Source organism: Pipra filicauda, unplaced genomic scaffold (genome assembly GCF_003945595.2).
Source record: "Pipra filicauda isolate LSUMZ 115617 unplaced genomic scaffold, ASM394559v2 scaffold27_size4233163_pilon, whole genome shotgun sequence".
Taxonomy (NCBI): domain Eukaryota; kingdom Metazoa; phylum Chordata; class Aves; order Passeriformes; family Pipridae; genus Pipra; species Pipra filicauda.
This window is the reverse complement of record NW_024104398.1, coordinates 663,303-681,913: the sequence shown is the minus strand read 5'-3', so window position 1 is coordinate 681,913 and position 18,611 is coordinate 663,303. Positions and strand designations below refer to the sequence as shown.

At 43.0% G+C, this 18,611-nt stretch overlaps 1 protein-coding gene across 4 annotated transcripts in view; it reads left to right on the top strand.

The window, feature by feature from the left end:
• Positions 1–1,284: 1,284 nt before the first annotated feature.
• The window catches only part of CCDC88C (coiled-coil domain containing 88C), a 99,128-nt gene continuing 81,801 nt past the window's right edge, over positions 1,285–18,611 (top strand). For all 4 annotated transcript variants that reach the window (XM_027739995.2, XM_027739994.2, XM_027739993.2 and 1 more), the window contains exons 1-3: positions 1,285–1,765; positions 1,872–1,972; positions 9,930–10,038. In XM_027739995.2, the coding sequence (XP_027595796.1) occupies positions 1,706–1,765; positions 1,872–1,972; positions 9,930–10,038 (270 nt within the window). In that variant the 5' untranslated portion in view covers positions 1,285–1,705. The remainder of the gene's footprint in view (positions 1,766–1,871; positions 1,973–9,929; positions 10,039–18,611) is intronic.

The window sequence follows — 18,611 nt, the reverse complement described above, 5'->3', positions numbered from 1 at the left end:
AACGAACACCAGTGTCTATCATTTAGTAATAGATTGCTTGCAAACTGCTCTGGTCCCTCAGGCACAACAACAGATGTCTCTCCCTCAGCCCATGCACACCCATGTACCCACCTCCTTTCCAAAAATACATATGGAAAGTTAGGTGGTTAATAATAACCATAATTTCAGATACGGTTTGCCTGACTGTGCAAGATCCAAAATATATTTTGTGAGTTCAGTATAATTGAACAAGAAACAGGCAGAATGTACTAAGAAGTGGCTGATGCAAAGACTGATAAAAGATTATATCTGTGAAAATAAAGCAAACTGTCAAACCTTAGCAAAACCGAGCCTAACTATGTGACACGGCGCACTAAGCTGTTCATGACTAAATTATTTGTCCTCAAATTCTGAGACTGGGATAAATAAAGCAGTCATAATTCAGATTACTGGGATTACATATTTTCCTGATTAAAGACAGAATTAATTTTGCCCTCCAGGGGAAAATACCTCGCAACCCAGTGGGAGCTCTGGCAGAAATTCGGGCTGTTCCCGCGGCGCTGCGCCCGCCGGGACACGCGGCTTCCCCCGACATGGGCTCACACCGCCCGTTCCGGCACCGTCAGCCCTGAATCCGTCGCAGGACCTGCCGCGGGAGCGCCACGAGCACCTGCTCCCGATTCATTCCCAAGGCGCGCGCAACAGGCTACGCCGCTCTCTGTACTCAAAGTTTTCCCTCTTAGTTCTTTGAGCTGCACTAAGGAGTATACGCGGCGCGTTCGGAAGCGCCCCTGAGAACGCTGTTCTCGCCAGCTGAAGTACTGTTGAGGGGAATTTCGCGCTTTCTAAAGCGGTAACTTGGGACCCGCGCGCTCCCGCTCCCAGCGGAGGAGGGCAGGATGCCGGGCGGCTCTCGGCAGGTACCGCCGCCCCCGACGCGGCCTCGCGGGCGAGCCTCGCCACGGGGCCCCGCATCACCCCGGTTACAAGGGGGGAACGAGGCGCAGACCCGGGGGGTGCGGGGCCTGCCCCGACCCCGCCGGGGCGGGCAGAGGCCGCGAGCCGCTCTCGCTGCCGCGGGCGGAGAACGCCGCTCCCGGGGCCGCGACGGGCGGGGGACACCGGGACGGGCAGCGCGCCCCGGCCCCACACCGCGTCCCGCCCCCGCGGCCGCCCGGGGCCGCCGCCCATTGGCCGGAGCCGGCCCCCTCCGCCCCTCCCATTGGTGGCGGGCCGTGCCCGTCACGGCCGTGCCGCCGCCCGGGTGTAATTGCCGGGCCGAGGGCGCGCCCGCCACAGGTACCGCCGCGGCCGGAGCGGAGCTGAGGGAGCGGCTGTGGCGCCGCTCGGAGCCGTCCCGCAGGAGCTCCGCGCCTCTGCTCCCTGCCCCGGGGCGTTTGCCGCGGGCGGCTCAGCCTTTTCGCCCCGCTCTCACGGCGCGGCTCGCTCCTGCCCGGAGGAGCCCCTCTTGCAGCCGCGGGGCGAGATCGGCGGGGGCAGACCGGCCTGTGGCCGCTGGGAGGAGGCACCGCGGCGGCGGCGAGCGGCCCCGCGCGTCCCCCCGGCGCGGGGGCGGGGGAGCGATGAGCCGCGCATTGTTTGCCCTGTAGGCAGCGCCCGGCGGGCAGCGGGGCGGCGGGCCATGGGCTCCGCGCCTTTGTCTCCCGAGTGAGCCGGCCCCGCACCCGCAGCCTCCCGCCGCCGCCGCCGCCCCAGCTCCGGCGACATGGACGTGACCGTCTCCGAGCTCCTGGAGCTCTTCCTGCAGAGCCCCTTGGTGACCTGGGTGAGCAGAGCGGGGAGCGGGGGGTGCCGCCGGGGCAGCCCCGTCCTGCCGGGGGGTGGCTGGGTCCGCCCGCCATCCCCCAACCCCGCTGTGATTCCTCCGGCAGGTGAAAACCTTCGGGGACCTGGGGAGCGGGGACCAGGACAACCTCGGCGTCTACATGGACCTGGTGGACGGCGTCGTCCTGAACAAAATCATGCTTCAAATGTGAGTGGGCTCGGGAGGGGGGGGCGCCCCGGCCTCTCTTCCCCGGGCGGCGGGGGCAGAGCCGCCCCTTCGACGGGCGAGCGGGGCTCCGGCCGGGAATCTTTCGCAGCCGGGCGGCGTGGGGCCAGAGCGACTTTCCCTTTGGTTGCTCTTTGAAATTAGCAAAAACAAAGGGGGGGGGGGAAGCCTGAACTAATCTAGTTCCAAAAAATATTCTTTAACTTCTTCCTAGGGTTTCTCTGGGTTGTTCGTGTGGGGTTTGCTTTTTTTTTTTTTTTAATCCTCGTTTTTTCCCCCCCCAAACAGTTACATTTTCTCAGTTGTTCACACATGCTGCAATGGAAGGTGTGTGGCAGTACAAAGAAGGAAATGAAAGTACCGTGTCATATAAAGCTTTACTGGGAAGATTCATCTGAACTTTGTCTGCTCTTGCGTAAACTTAGATGCTAAATACATAATTTAGAAAAAACCTTTCAACTTAATGATACTTCCTCACGCAGCACTGTAACGCCATGTGTTGAGGGAACTTAGAAATTGGTTAAAAGATGAAGCGCTGAAAATACTGTAATGTCGAAGTGAATTGCTGTTAGGGCTTGTACTGTGTTTTTAACCACATCCTTTCCTGTTGCTGATCTGCTGCATGTAGATGGTGACTATGTTCTCTCTCTCCGTATTTGCTTTTAAATATCCTGAAATATATCTGAGAATTTGTAGGGAGAAGTATTTGGTCTTCAGATAAGGAGACTTTGGAAATCGCTCAGATTTGGTACTGCAGTCTTTTAAGTGATGGAAATCAATTGAAGCTCAACCAATGTTTTGCAGTGTTAGGCCAAGCATTTAAATGAACAATTCATATTAGAGTCTTTTAAATTTTTCAAAAATAACTTAGTCTGACTACCCATGCCTCACCCACTCAATCTGCCAAGTTTTGTTACCTTCTAGTACCTGTCTGCTCCATGTGAGAAGGTAATGAAGTTTGCTTTTGGTTTGATGTTACCAACAGTGAAAAAACTGAACTGGAACTGAATCCGTATCAGCCAGCCCACATAGAGATAACAAACTAGCTGTGTAAACTGTTAGCTGAGTTGGAAACCTGTTGTAAAGAGAAGGCATAATCTCCAGCATTTCTTAGGGAAAAGTGACACTTTAAAAAGATAACTTTTTGCAAATTAGAGTGTCGAGTACGAATGTTTAGATCCAGGCCCATAGCTTTCCAAGTTGTGGGAAATTAAATTTTGATTTATGATCACTTTGTTTGGCACAGAGATGACCAACTACACTATCAAGGAGTAGAAGTTGAGTCTGCTGCAGGTTTAACTAAACTAACACTGTTGTCTAATAAATTTATCTGATTACACGTGCAACAATGTTGTTATTTCAAAACAAGAAAAACTAACTTAGTCGCTCTTGAATTTATGAAGTTACATGGCTTTTGAGTGACTGTGGCATTCTTATTAGAAATACACTTTAGAAGAGTTTTGTCAGGTGGTGTGGGCAAACTTTAGTATTTTGTAATTGGCCATTGAAATATGTCTGAAGAGATACAGAGTCGTTAAAGTCTAAGGAGCAACTGAACAATGCTCTGGGGACAAAGAGTGAATGATAAGATCTCATGGAAACCAGGAAGATAAGCATATAAGCTGGCTGAGTGCAGTGACACTAGCTGGCATTTCGTCTGATCTCATGCATATTATGAGAAATGCCCTGGCACATTTACTTGTTTTAAGCAGTCAGGTAAATAAGTTGGTAGGGTTTTCGTTTATTTTTGTCTCGTGGTTGGTTTTTTTCCCTAAAAACCATCTCTGCCATTAGTGTCTCAGAAAGTGAAGTGTGGGAAGCACAAGCGGTGTGGAATAGGAAACTGTCCCATTATACACAATCGGGCCTTTTTCATCCATTTTTTGGCAGCTTTGGCAGTGCTTCTAGTGGTGTCTAAGGAGTTTGAAACCAGAAACTTTGCACTGAGAGCCCAGTACTGTTTAATTTAGGAAGGATTGTAAATTTATTTATGTATCTCGACTCAGAAAGGTGCTCAGGAGACGTGGTGACTGACTTTTACTTTTCCCTGATTTCACCTTTAGAAATTGCAGTGTAATTACTGCTTGCCTGTAAGTCAGGAAAGCCTTGCAAGTCGTGTTTCTGCCCCACAGAACTTTCAGAATAAAAAAATTAATGTGTTCTTAGAAATGCTTGCTCATGAGGTTTTTTTAAGTCCTAGTCCTGAAGATGGCTTTCAGTGCTTGACTGGAGATTTCTTCCTGCTGAAATTGTATTAATGAGGGCCTTTGATAAATATGCTAGAATTTGATATGCCGTGCCATGATAGTGTTGATTGCTTGAAAGCACAGATGCAGGCATGCACAACATTTAGATAGCAGGGGGTAGCAGGGTGTAAGAGTGGGTCTCCTGATGTGGATAGCTGTTTTATCACTCGTGTGTTATTTAATTTTTAATTTTTTAACCAGCTTGCTCGATTACTGGAACAGAAATCACAGGGGCACATGCATTTAAACACCAGGTGTGATGTGGTACTTTGCTGCAAGTCAGCATGTTTCTTTGAAGATTTTGAAAACCAGATTCTTGGGAAATTCGCTACTAAAAATACAACGTTTTTGTTCTGCAGCTAAGCAGATTTTAAGTTTAATTCAGGGCAAAAAAAGACAGGTGGATCTGTGAAGAAATCCAGATATACCTGTTGAGTGGAGATTGCTGAGTAAAAGTAAGGCTTTAGCTGTTTGAGGTGTGGGTGGGCTGTAGGAGTTCAGTCAGCCTCTAATTTCTGTTGTAATAGTTTGGATTTTCCCCAAGCGCTGTCTGGCAACTTTGGGTGGAGAAGATCCCAGCTGCTTAAAGTTACAGTCAATGTATTTTGGGCAGTGGATTTGTTTCAGCAGCTGTGTCACTAGAGAGATGAGTGACATCTATCACTTTTCCTGCCTGCCAGGTCCCTGCTGGCTCTGTGAGAGGAGGTGAAAATAGGGCTTCATCCTCTTCAGAAATGAACTGCGCCCAGGAATGCCAGCCCTGAATAAAATGTAGTTTGCTCAGGAGTAGCCATAGTGCAAGGGGAAGGGAACCTGGCCTGGGCGTAGGCAGATTGTGGTCAGTAGGTAACCAGCTGTTGGGCTTTGCTGGTGATCCCTTTGCTTCCTGGTGACCTCTAAAGAAAGCAAGAATATTTTTAAGAGAATTGAGGATTGCTTGGTTCCCAGTAGGGGTGCCTAGCTGTTCACTGAGTTAACTTCAATAGCACGAGCCAGCAGCGTTTGGTTTCCACACTTAGATTTTAAAACAAGATATATGGTTTTTCAAGTCATTTTGCTGTAAATGAGTGGTTTCCTTTTCCTGTGTCCTGTTCAAGTGTATACCCCAACCTGATCATGCATGAAGGACAAGTTGATTTTTGCAGACCTGCAGTGCTGGCTGAATACTCTGCACATAAAAATGTTTGTTAGTCTTCAAAGTGGAACTGCTGTGTTTCAAGCTTCCGGGTTGCTGGTACCAGGTTAATGAGCTTCTTTGCAGACTTTCTTTAGAGAACTTTTTTCAGATGTCTGTGTGTCACTTCCTGGTATGAAATTAGCACGTGGTGGCACTGCATAGACTACCTTCAGTGCTACATTTGCAGCTGTGGCATAATACCTACGAGCATAAGCAAATATTTGCCCCATTTACTTTCCAAATAAAACTTTCTATAAGAAATCGTGGGGGTTTACATATGCAGGCACATAAGTGTTTTCACATTGGCTTGTTCTGATTCTTTTAATTGATAGTAAACCCTGCTTTTCTGTCAAAACATTTAGCAAACAGGAATGTGTGTTAGGAATGCAGCTGATAAAACTATTTGTGTTGAAGCCCCATTATAAAAATGCACAATAATAGGTTTTTCCATTTCAATTGCAGCTGTCATGGTTTGTGGTGCTGTTGATCTGTCTTCTTTAATTTAGACCACGTGACAGGAACACAAGTGCCCGCTTCTTGTGGTTTGTAGCAAGTGGCATGAATACCAGAAGGCTAGAGATGCGCTTCTGTTTAAATTAAGATCTTATTTAGAGGTACATTTTTCTACCATTTTCTAGGCAATTTAGAAACCCTGCCAGCCTTGGTGGCATTATCTCACTTGATAGAGGAAAAAGCTGGATGATAGGAGAGTCAGACTGGTCCAAGACTGGTGTATATTTGGTTAACACAAAGTGCCACAGGAGACTGGGCATGCCTGTTCCTTCTGGTGTCTCAGAACCCTTGGGCCAGACTTGTGGGCTTCCCCGTTGCTCATCAAAATGACTTGTCAGAAGTGGTAGGAATGGGATTGTCATTTTGAATTTTAAAATTTAAATTATTTTTTTGTTGTTACTTTTATTCATTGGTGACTTAAGAGGTTGCATCTTTGTGCACTTGTGCTGCTGGCCCCATGTGTGCTGAACTTGTCACTTACCTCTGTTTCCTGACTGTTACTTTCCTCTCTGCTTCTGTGGGAGTCATCAATGTGTACAAACTGGAGGACTTCTTTAAAATGTTTGGGTATATAGTGAGGTTTGAGACTTTCTGTACACTTGGCTTGGGTGGTTTTTAACTGGTTTGTGGAGTACCTCCCGTAGTCACACCTCAGCCATGCTGTCTCAGTCTTATTTAGATAACTGTTTTGATCTGAGGAGTAGGTGGTTTTCAAAAAAGAGAAATTTAGTTTTCAGTATATTTGTAAGGGAAAGACCAAACATCAAAGGACTGCAAAGGCATCTGAGGTTGTGTTAAGGGTTTTTTCAGGTACGTCCAGACAGGAATTTGTTTGGGTTACCTGGTTAGTGTTGCAAAATAATCTTTTTCATTTTCAGTGTGATTGTTGGAAAGAGTTTCTTTGTATAAAATTCTTCATAAACAAGTTTCACCAACCAGGCAGCTGCTATAATGTGCAGAGTGTGATACCAACAGTTCTGTTTTCTTTAGGATAGACATGTCTTTAAGCACAGAATTTGCTTCTTACTGTGTAATTTTACTTGGTTGCTTTTTTTCCTTGAGGACTGTGCTTCCCCTTCCTGCATTTCTCTGCTGCAGATCAGGCTGTTCCAGTTGTAGTGTTTGGAGTACCTCGATCTAGCTAGCTTTTTAGCCTTTTTCTTTCACTTCTCTTGAGGTGAGTAAACGTGTGGCTGTGGGTTTTCAGGGAGCTCGCTCCTTCCCTGAGTGCAGCTCACCTCAGGATGTTGCCCTATCTCCCTGTGGAAAGGCCTGCCTGGGCTGCTCTCCGCTCCCTCTGCAGGAAGGCAGCAGGTGGGTCTGGGGCTGCTCCCACACCAGGTGAGTGGCTTGCTGGCTCCCTTGGCTCCTCCATCTCGCCCCTTCCACATCCCGCACCGGGTGAGTGTCCTGGAGGAGGCAACATCAGCGGGAGGGATCCAGCTGACCTCAGTGGATTCATTCAAGGCAGGAGGTATGATGTGGAAAATGTTTGAAAAATGCAACAAATATATTCTTTCTGAGTAAACACGTGCGTCAAACGTTTGGAAAGAATGAATATATATATTTTGGAGGGTGAGAGTGGAATCTTCCCAGTCCTTCCAAGAATGACTTTCTGTTGTTGGAAGTTCTTGTCTGTGGAACAAAAGCAGCTGTAGTCAGTATTTGAGCTTACTTCATTCAGGATTAAGAAAAAAATAGGGTAACAAATGAAGAAGAGATGGAGTATTGCTTATTGGGAAGAAATTGTTTAGTTTTCCCTGTGGAAGACAATAAGCCCTGTGGTAGTTTGAAGTGTAGGCTGTGCTGGCCTTTCATGTCTTGTGCAGAGGATGCTCTCTGAAGTGAGCTGAGGTGATGTGTGAAGCTGTTACACAATATCTTCAAGAAACATAACCATTGGTTTTTTGAGCTATATTCTATTTTCAGGAAAGCTTTTAACATTGTGGTGAAGAGGAGGTGGCAGGAGTGCCAGAATGACACTATGTGCTGTGGCTTGGCTGCAAATTAAGAGGACCCTGAGGTCAGTGGCATTAAGGGCTCTTGGGGCAATCAATTACCGTTAACAAAGATGAGAGGATAAAAGCTCTGGAGTTGCTTCCAAGGGCCTGGTTCTGCCACTGCTTATGTTCTTGTAATACTATCTCCTCTGTGCAAAGATGTGCAGGTCTTGTCTGGGAAGGAGGAATTGTTCTGTGTCTTAATGTCATCCAAGTCCTGCAGTTCCATGGCCTACAGCTGCTAAAGAAATAGCTGCTTCCTTGCTGTGGTCAGTGGGTGTATTTTGTGGATTTTTGACCCATTCTGTGCCATTCTGGAAAGTGTTGTGGAGTAGTGCTCTGCTGTACAGTCAAAGCTTTTGCTTCTGGCTGTAGACTTGGGACACTGCCAGAGTGTGGCATGGCAGCGTGCTGCCTACATGAGCTTTCACGTGGAAACTGCGAAGAACTGAGAACTGCAGGCTGACCCTTCTGTTTGACCAGTTTCTCTTTATTGAATGTTTCTTCTCTTTTGACTTCCCAGTTTGTTGTCATGACTTTGCCTAAAAAGGGTAGATGTGTCCAGCTTCCTTCAGGGTCCAGCATCTGCTCAGAGTACTGAAGGCAACTGAGCTCAAGCCCAGGTGGCATTTATGATTCTCCCAACTTGCGGTGTTGCTGAGGACCCATACTGTCAAACTGTTGTGGGTATGGCTTCTGCACTGCTGAGCATCAGTAAAATAGAATACTTATTACAGATTTTACTTTAAAAGCTTGTTGCACTTGTCTCTTTTTGTTTTTTCTTTCATAATTTATTACAGTGCCAATCAGTATACAAAATGCTTTGCTTCTGTGAAGGCTGTGTAGTGCCTTGCTAGTTAATGCCGTTAGCAGTATTGGTCTTCTGTACTTCAGATTGCTTGAATCCTGGTACATGAATACCGTGTTTAACGTTATCTTGTCTCCAGAATATCTGTGTATTTTTTCATACTTATAGCACTGCTTTCACTCAAAAGGTGCTCTGGAATAGTCGTGCCTTTGGGAAAAAGAAAAAAAAGCTCTTTGACATACTTATGTAAACGTTGGCAGATATATTTAAAAATAAATATTGGATCTGTTCCTCTTTTATTTCCTTGTCAACGCCCGACTTCAGTATTTGGCCCTGGAAGAGCTGTGAATGGCTTAATTAACAACCAGAGCTGAGCTCTGGGAGGCAGGTGTTTGGATTGTGTAGGAGTCTGCTGATAAGAGTCATTATTAGAGGGGAAACACAAAGCTTTGATCTATGCTATTGGCAGATAAAGATTTTCAGGTTCTTTTTTTGTAACATCTTAGGGTGTACATAGAGTATCTGAAGGTATATATTCATGTTAAAATATTTGCAGCTTTTTCCCTGTGTCTTATTTTTTATTTTAGAAATAAAATTGCTTCAGGTACAATTTTGTTTTATTTCCTTTATTTCCTTTTATTTCCTTAAAACACAGCGTGTATATGAGAGATCTAGTTAGACGATATGGGTGTAAGAAGTGCAGTATTCTCTTTTTGCCCTTCAGTTTATAATACATTTGTTTTTTGCAGTTTTCACAGTGATCATTGATCAAGTGTTAATACCCTCTTCTTGTCATAAAACTCCAAAACCAAGGAAGGCATGGTAGTATTTCCCAGACTTCCTTTATTTGAATAAGGAAAACCCCTTATTATCAGAGACTGTGCATGCTAGATCAAAGCAAACCAGATATGCTCTTTTTTTGGGGAAATATAGGTAAGGAGGAAATCTACCGTGAAGTGATGTGCAGTTTAAAGAAGGGTACTTTGTGACATGGAGCTTTATTTCCAATTTATACATAGGTGCCAAGATAATGAGCTTATTCTATCGTTAATTAATGTTTATGTACCCTGTAATTTATGTTGGTGTATTTAATGCGTTAACTTTTATGAGTTTTCCTATTGGTTTGTTATTGAGATGTTAAGTCTTAACACTAGATAAACTAGTAATATTTTATTTTCTCTTTCCTCTTTCCTAGAGATCCTCGGCCAACCAACCAACGTGTCAACAAGCACGTAAATAATGACATCTATCTTCGGGTTCAAAACCTGACTATCTTAGTCAGAAACATTAAGACTTACTATCAGGTGAGATTTCTGCTTATTGATCTGTGGTGATTGCTATACTGTTTTAGCCAGTGCAGTGGCCGGGGGCTCAAAGAAGCTTGCTGTAGGAAATGGAGAGGAAATTGTGTAAAAGTACTGTCAGCCATACTTCTGAAAATGACAATACAGTTATCTGTTCTATCTATTCCTCATGGCCAGAGGCTGCTTCCCTGCCTTCTCTTTTTCGAAGAACAAGTTGTGCTTGGGTTTGGAGGTGCCTGTAGTAAAAAGGCTCTTCTGTGGTAGGATTGTGGGTTGTGTATTTGAAGGGGTTTGGTGAAATTGAAATAGTGTTTCCAAGTATAAAGCTTGTTTAAAACAAGTCACCTTCTTTTAAAGGGGCTGCTAGAAAATAAAATACTGATGAAGAAATGTTTTTAGCACTAGAATATAAACCTTAAATTGAAAGGAAAAATAAATCTGCTTAGCTTGAAGGTAGACCTCTTACATTCTGTACGTATTCTTCATGTTAAAGCCATTGTTTATTCAGAACTTCTTGAAGTGAGTGCAGAATGACTACAGACTCACAGATAGTGCACTTGTTAGGTGACATCCTTGAACTGACTGTAAGTGTTCCTCTACTGTAACAGTGCTCCTCTGAAACCAGGGTGGTGACAGCTGAGCATTTTTTCAGACTTACATCCATGTTGACTGTTGCTGGAAAGCTGTAGCAGTGAATTCAGTTACTCTAAATAGAATTTCTGTATACACACAATTGGGTATATTTAGACTCCTTAGTGAGGAGGTAGCTATTCTGCTGTTTCCTTCCACACATCTTTTGCCAGATTTGAGTGCTGTACAGTATAAACCAGGCTGAAAACTCTGAGGACTGTTAAAATGCTTCTCTGCATATGTGTCTCCATCATATAATGAACAAGCCAGCTATACTCTAGGAGTGGATGTCAGTGTGCTCGGAAAACTTTGGGTTTTGTATGTATAGAAGAGCCTGTGTATTTGTTTTGTCTTCAAAATACAGAAGAGATGTAGTGTAGTGCCTTCTGATGCCATTCTCTTCCTGAGCTTGCCTACTGCTATTCTGTGTTACTGCCACAACTCTGCTCCTGGACTTGCTTAAGGAAGCCTGAAAGAGAGACTTGTGAAAAATGACAAAGTCTGATGGGGTGTATGACTCATCTGTTCAAGTTTCAGCAGCCTGCTAGAAAAATGAAGTGTGTAACTCAGGTTTGAGTTGGTGTAGGAGGGTATCATGTATTTCTGAAGACAGCTGACCTGTGTGTCTGTTGTTGAGAACTGTAGATGTGGATCCAATGTGATGTCATTCCTGAGACTTGTGATTTCTAAGGGGAAATTCCATTTGATCATAACTAGAGGATGAAGTTTGGTGGTGGGGTTTTTGTTTGTTTGGGGTTTTTTTTTTTGTTGTTTTTTTGTTGTTTTTTTGGTTGTTTTTTTGTTTGGTTTTTTGTTTGGGTTTTTTGTTTGGGTTTTTTGTTTGGGTTTTTTGTTTGGGTTTTTGTTTGGGTTTTTTGTTTGGGTTTTTTGTTTGTTTGGGTTTTTGTTTGTTTGGGTTTTTTGTTTGTTTGGGGTTTTTGTTTGTTTGGGGTTTTTGTTTGTTTGGGGTTTTTGTTTGTTTGGGGTTTTTGTTTGTTTGGGGTTTTTGTTTGTTTGGGGTTTTTGTTTGTTTGGGGTTTTTGTTTGTTTGGGGTTTTTGTTTGTTTGGGGTTTTTGTTTGTTTGGGGTTTTTGTTTGTTTGGGGTTTTTGTTTGTTTGGGGTTTTTGTTTGTTTGGGGTTTTTGTTTGTTTGGGGTTTTTGTTTGTTTGTTACTCAGTAAATAGTCTATATGAAGTCTACAAGAAAGAAGGATAGGACTAGTCTTTTTCCCTTTCTCCTCAGCCCCACAAGATTTACAGTCTAGAAGTCTGGTTCTTCAGGTGTTGAAACTCTTTCTCATTCATGTGCTTCTTTTGTCTTGAAGCTGATGCTTTGACCTCTTCAGAGTACCTGAAGAGAGATGAGAGTCAGGAAAAAAGAAAAGGGACTCAGAGTGGTGTTATGTTGCTTGTTGATCTGGCTGTTGAACTGTGTAGTCATAATCCAATAAAACCAGCAACAACAAAAATAGGTTAAGACACAGAGTTTTCAATGACAAACAGTAGTGGAGGCTTGCAGTAGCAGGCTTAACAGTGATGTTCCCAAAATTATCTACTGAATCCTGCCAGAGAACTGTGTATACTGTATGTAAACAAAGCAGTCATGAGGGTTTATCATTCTTTGCGTTTAGTCCTGAAAATGTAATTACAACAAAGTTTAAAATGAAATAACTTTATTGATAACACTGTATAAGAAACTTATTTGTCCTTGCCCCAGTCATATCTTCATCCATATCGTAGCATCCAAGGTCTTGATGCTAATCTGAGATTGCCTTTCGTGGTGGTGTGCAGCCTTCAACTCTCCACAGTCTGGGGGGAGTTAAGGCCAACTATGCTGTAACCAAGCCCTGTGTGTGATTGATGCCAGGTATAACATTACATCTGTACTCATGTCTCTGTTTGGAAGGTTTCTTGTTTAGGATATGATTCAAGTAGCTTTTACTGGGGCTTTTTTCAACATGCAAACAAATGGATGCTTTGGAATATTAAATATTCTTAATAATTAAATATTGTTAGACTACTTCTCTCCTGAATATTAGAGATGTTTTTAAATAGGCTGAAGTTGTGGCCATTGTTTGATGAAGTAGTATTGATGAAGTATACCTTAGCCTAAGTTAAAATAAGGATACTGTCTTACTGACTGAAAACATGGTTGCAGACTGGAAGTGGGAGGGAAAAGTTCCTGACAAACAATAGGAACACAAATATTCTGCTTCCTCAAGAGAAACAAAAGCTCTAAAAATACAGTGTTTGCCTTGACATTTTACATTCTTTTTTGCTTAATGGACCCAAGTCAGATTTACAGCATAATTACTAAATTTGGTAGACCAGGTAATCTAGAATGAGGAAAATGTCACTTCATTCTTTATTGAAGGACATTGGTAGGTACAAAAGAATAGTTGCCCTTCTCTGTACTGGGCAAGAGCAATCAAGAATATGACATAAATTCATGGTACTGTAAACTCTATCTGAGGAAGGTGACATAAGTGCCTGCTAAAATTAATGCTGATATTCAGAAGGTAGTTGACATTTCAGATCATGTAATTGTCTAGTCTGTCTGTAACTAATATCAGATTTCTCATATATCTGTGTAGCTGATCTCTTAATTAAAGCAAAATTCTCATTAATACAGATAATATTACTTCAGAAGACAAGGACAGGTCTGATCTAGAAGCATGAATCCAGGTGTTACAGTGTTGGCACTTTGCTGATCTCATAAGCTGAGAGTCTGTGCTGGAAATGACTATGAATAAACCAGGTTATTGGTGGAATTTGGCTTTGATTTGAGCTTTAAACATCAGCTCCAGTCTGTGCTTCAGCAGGCATAACTTTGGAGGGGTAAATGCAATGAAGAAGCTTTTTTTCAGTTCAAATAACCTTCTTTTTCAGAAATCTGCTAACTGAGTTTAGTAGCAATTTTCTGAAGAATTGCCATCTTGGAACTTCCAGCTGCATAAAACTGGATTGCTTGATGGCTGTGAAGAAAAACAGTGTCAAGACTCTTAAAATGGAGGACAATATTGGTTGCTGCAGGCTTTGGTGGTTTTTAAATTTATTTATTGGCTATGTAATATTTGTTACCAGTGGTAGCATGCAACATCTCTGCATTTCCCACTCTCTCAGCAGTTGTATTTTTGCAGGTCTTCTATTGACTTGAGAGGTCCCTCTTTTGCAACCAAGTGACTCGTTTTGCTGTGGAATTTCATGAGCATTCAAGATAATATGTCATTAATTGCATTTAATAACTGTTACACTACTGGTTCACTGGAGAAATGGCTGGTCATAAAACTTCTGGAATTGGTGCCATATCTTGGAAAAGGGCTGACTACAGCAGAATGTTTTCATTGCTCATAGTGTGATTTTTATGTGACTCTTCTTGCTCTGACTGAATTCTGACACTTGGCTGTCTTTAAACTGGAATTCAAAATGGTTTTGTAGGGAATAGTACAGAGAATTATGGGTTACTGTCTGTAACTGCAGTGAGGATGTTGACTGAAGGGTTCAGTAGAAAACTGAGTGTATTGGAGAAGAGATGCTCATCCACTTCTCACTGGTGCCAGGTGTTGTGTGTCCTGGTGAAAGGGTGAAGTCTTCACCACATACTGCAGCTCACCAAACAGACTGACTTCCAGGTGTCATCCGATGCCTTGTGTTGATGGCATAGTTTGGTCCTTAAGCTGACACTGCCTAGCCCAGTGCAACAAAGGTGAAATTACCTTGCTGTTCCTGAGCTCTACCTTCACTTTGAAATGCTCTATTGTGAGCTCTGCTGAGGCTTTTCTACTGGTCCAGTTAAATGGGCTTGAAAACAGTTCAAGTGTGAGTAGTGCGAGGCTGAAGGATGTTTGGCTTCACTAAAATAAGCATTCTTGACAGTGAGCAGTTATGGCCTTAATTCCCTGTGGCCTTGTGCTTCTTTTCTAAATGGTGGTTAATCCCGGCAGCGGCAGCCGTCTTCATGGTGGTGTTTCACTGCTTCTGTAAGAGTGTGTTGACAATGTTTAAGAAACCCCAAAATCAAACCCCTTGAGCTGCAACAATCTGTGGAAGAGTTGATTGATTAAATCCTGTAGGTCCTGCTACTTGAAGTTTCCACGTAAGAGCAGCTGTCCTGGTATTTGCAACTCTTGGGTAACATGCTCACAACCTTCGGAATTTTGGAAGAAGCCTAAGCCAGGCTGACAGGGGAAGCTTGAAGTGGCTTTGTTATGCTTACTCTGTCCATGGGTCAGTCTTTCAGTTTAGTGTTTTTTCTAAGGAACTAAAAAACACTTTGATATTAGTTCATAGAAAAAGGAGTTTTGTAAAAGGGCCTGTTTTGATGTCAAGTAGCTTCCCAACCTTCAAAAAAATGCCAGTAGTCACTCCCAACAGGGTATACTGCACTCTTAAGCAAAAAATCTTACTGCTTACATGAAAAATTTCAGACTGACAGGGAGAATGTGATCATCCCTTGACTACTTCCTGGATGGGTATTATGGTCACATCTGGAGTACATGGATGAGAAATGCTGTTGGAAGGAATACTGCAGTGCGGTCACGGCTGTATTTTTGTTGCTTCTATTCCCTACAGCTGTGGCCACTAAACACCTAGCAGATTACTTCATATTCCTGAAAAGGTTAGAAAGATCTTGGAATTAAAAAAAATTTGTACTGAGACACAGTTCTGAAACCAGTTGTGACTGTGTGGCATGTGCAGCTTCAACAAGAAACTCGGAATAAGCCCTAGTGTTCTTATTAAAGTGACGTTGGTGAGGGGGGGTAAAGATGAAACAATTGAATTTTTAGAGACTATGTCACCACAAATCCTACTCTCCCCACCTTAATCACTGCTTGCTCACTTCATGGTGAGCAGGATACCTTACTTCTAAGGCATGTTTCTTCAGACCTGTGTCCTCCTCTTGGCTGCTCTAAAGTTGTGTAAAACGAGTATAAGCAGCAGAGTTTTTATCAGGTGTGTTAAAGGCTGTTGGCTATCTGTGAGTTTGGCTGTTGTGAGTGATTTGATGTTGGTGCTGAGGCTGTTTCTAACCTCTGGAAAAGAGATAACTTTGTTTTCAGGCTGGGGCAGACGCTGGTTCTCCCTGTGGATCAGCAAAGGTCTTGGCAATCCCAGTAGCTTCCAGATCAATAAACAATTCCCACTTCAGTAGTCGAAACATTGAGTCAGGTTTAGAGCTCTTGATTGGACTGCAAAGAGGAATTCAGACTTGGAGCTCCAGATTTGGGCACAAATTATGGACTGGCAACTGTACTCAAGCTATAAATAAAGTTCTGGAAGTAGCAATGTCCTCTTGTATGAGCTGGAATCTTTCCCTACTGGGCAGACTAGTTCTAGTGGGCTAGTAATCCAATCCTTAGCAGAGTGAACACCAAAATGCTAGAAATGCACATAAATGCACACATCCATGAGTCAAAAAGCATTCCTCTGTTCTGAGGGGGGAAGTTTCTACCCACAGTGGCCTACTGAATTAGGTAAAACAACTTTTTTTTGCTAGCTGTGTCAATTTGGTGTGTTAAACTCTGGTATGCCTAAGTGACTGCTTTCATTTGATTCCTGTTCCCTAGAGATCTTAATTTTGGCTCAGGGGCAGCCTTTCTTTATCTTGAGCTTTAAGTTTCAAGATTATTAACTGAGAATGTCAGCTTTCTCAAGAGCAAGATATCAGAAGCTTCAACAGATAAGCTCTTTCTAATTCAAATACTTTGCTGATCTCAAGCACTCTTAGGTGCAGTTCTCTCCCTTTCTGTACAGTTGAGTGGGCTCTATGCATACAGTCTCCCAAATTTTTTCTGCATTGGAAATTGTATTGTTGCACCTATCAAAGGTAGTGTGCATGTTCTTGTGGCCTTAAGTTACAGCTGCACACAAAAAAAACAATGAACAGCCACCGAGCCTTTGCCTTTTTCACAAGTCTACAATAAATAAGTTAGTATGACAAGTAAGTTAGTAGTAAGGTACTATTGTGGAGATGCTCTGTGTTTCAGTAAGGCAGTGGGCCTTCAGGACTCGGGAGATTCTGCCACTGGCACAACCTGGAATAGGACCTTATTAGCTGTGTATTTGTTTCCGCTTCTATTCTTCATTTGACTTCCAGTTAGTTTAAACTTGCTATGGGCACAGAATGTCTACATGTATTTATGCAGTACTTAGCTTAACAAGGCTTTCTTGATTCTGCAGTGATAAAAATGTTTTGAGTTAGGCTCTCTGTTCTGCAGTTGTTAGCATGATCATGAAACATGTAAGACTGGTATTGTGAAGATATGCACAGATATTGTGAAGAGGTGGGTGCAGGTCAAGGGAATGACTGACCCTGGTGCAGACATTCTGGGAAGTGTAGAACCACTGATGTTAGTCTTTGATTTAGCTCTTCACCTGAAAATAGTGGTACCATTCTGCTGCAGTGGAACAAATGTAAGAATGACAGAAATACTGACCATTTGTATAGATCCTGCTATCAAGTATTTCAGTGAGGAAGACTGAGACAGGTGACTCATCACTAACAGCCAGACTGTCTGATGCTTTGTCAGTGAAAATGCTCTTGATCATTTCCAGAGGGACTAGACAAACATTTCTGCCTCAGAGTTGAAATAAGTTTCTGCAGATGTCAGTTTTAAGTGTTCCCAGGTTGGTGAGAGCTGCCATTCCAGATGACTAGTAGTGTGCTGTCGGACACCTGATTGGGATTACTGGCTGTGATACTGGGATGCATTTTGGCTGATATATTGAATTCTGTCTGGAAGTTTGAGAGGAGTGATCTTAGAGACATATTTTTTCCCTTGAGGCTCTATGTGCGTTTTAATGCAGAATGAAATAGTGACCTGAAACAGATGGAAGAGAATAGGCTGAGTTTTAAGCTACTTTTAATTTCCTGGAGCTAGAATATGGGAAAGGGCAGTACTAGTAGGCTGACATGTGTCTGTATTCTTGTCTTTGTTTTGCTTAATAAGCTAGAGGGGTGTGAATTCGTTATGCAGACAAATAAAGAAACTGAGCCAAGAAAAGAGAGAAGCAGCATCCCAAAATACAGAGGCAAACGGAAGTGACCTGTAAAAATTTTACAGTATGGAATAGCTGTTTGGTTCTCACGCAGCAGCATTTACTTAACCTCTGACACGTTAATTGAAAGCAATTCTTGGGATGTCTGAATGTAGAACGCATCCACAGTGTCCTTTATATGGCTTAAAAAATAGTAATGTGAGAGTGTGTGACTTTCCTTAATGAAAGCCAAGGCCTAACGTTAATCTCCTAGACTATTGCTGTGATTACCAATGCTAAAGCCACAGGGTATTTCAGTCCTCTACTACATATATTTTTGGATATTAGGTTTAAGATGTAAGTTACTGTTCAGACAGGCTCACCAGACAGCCATGTTCATGCTGCCTGAATTTTGGGCAAATGTCCTATTTTTGTCAGCTGAAGCTTTGTGAAGGAGGGAATTAAATTTTGTAGAGCCTACCAATTTTGGGTAAGTTAGAAAACAGCCTGCATGCCACTTGTAGCTGAAAATAGCTTTGAGGTTTACTGTTTGCTGGAACATAATAAAAAGTGAAAGTTAAAGGTTGCTTTATTGCTTGTGTTTCTGTAATGCATTCCGTGCCATTTAGTACTTTTCATGAGAAGTCTTTAAAGAGAAAAGAAGGTGAATTCCACAAATGCATAAAGTGTGATTGTCAAACAATCCCCCAAATTGCATACCAGTTCCCAAAGCAAGTAACTTATGCCTTTTAATGGCAGGTAGTAAATGAAAGTTATTTATGTTCTTATTTTATTGTCATGTCCTGTGTCTGAAGGTGTTATTTAATCTGGGATGACTCTTATTGAGATTATTGTGACACATGGGGTTCAGTCCACAGCCTTGCTTTTACACTCTGGATTAAGGTTTGGTGTCAAGGCTTGATCCTGTCAGTTCCAGTGACATCTGTGACCCCGTGGTGCAGAGA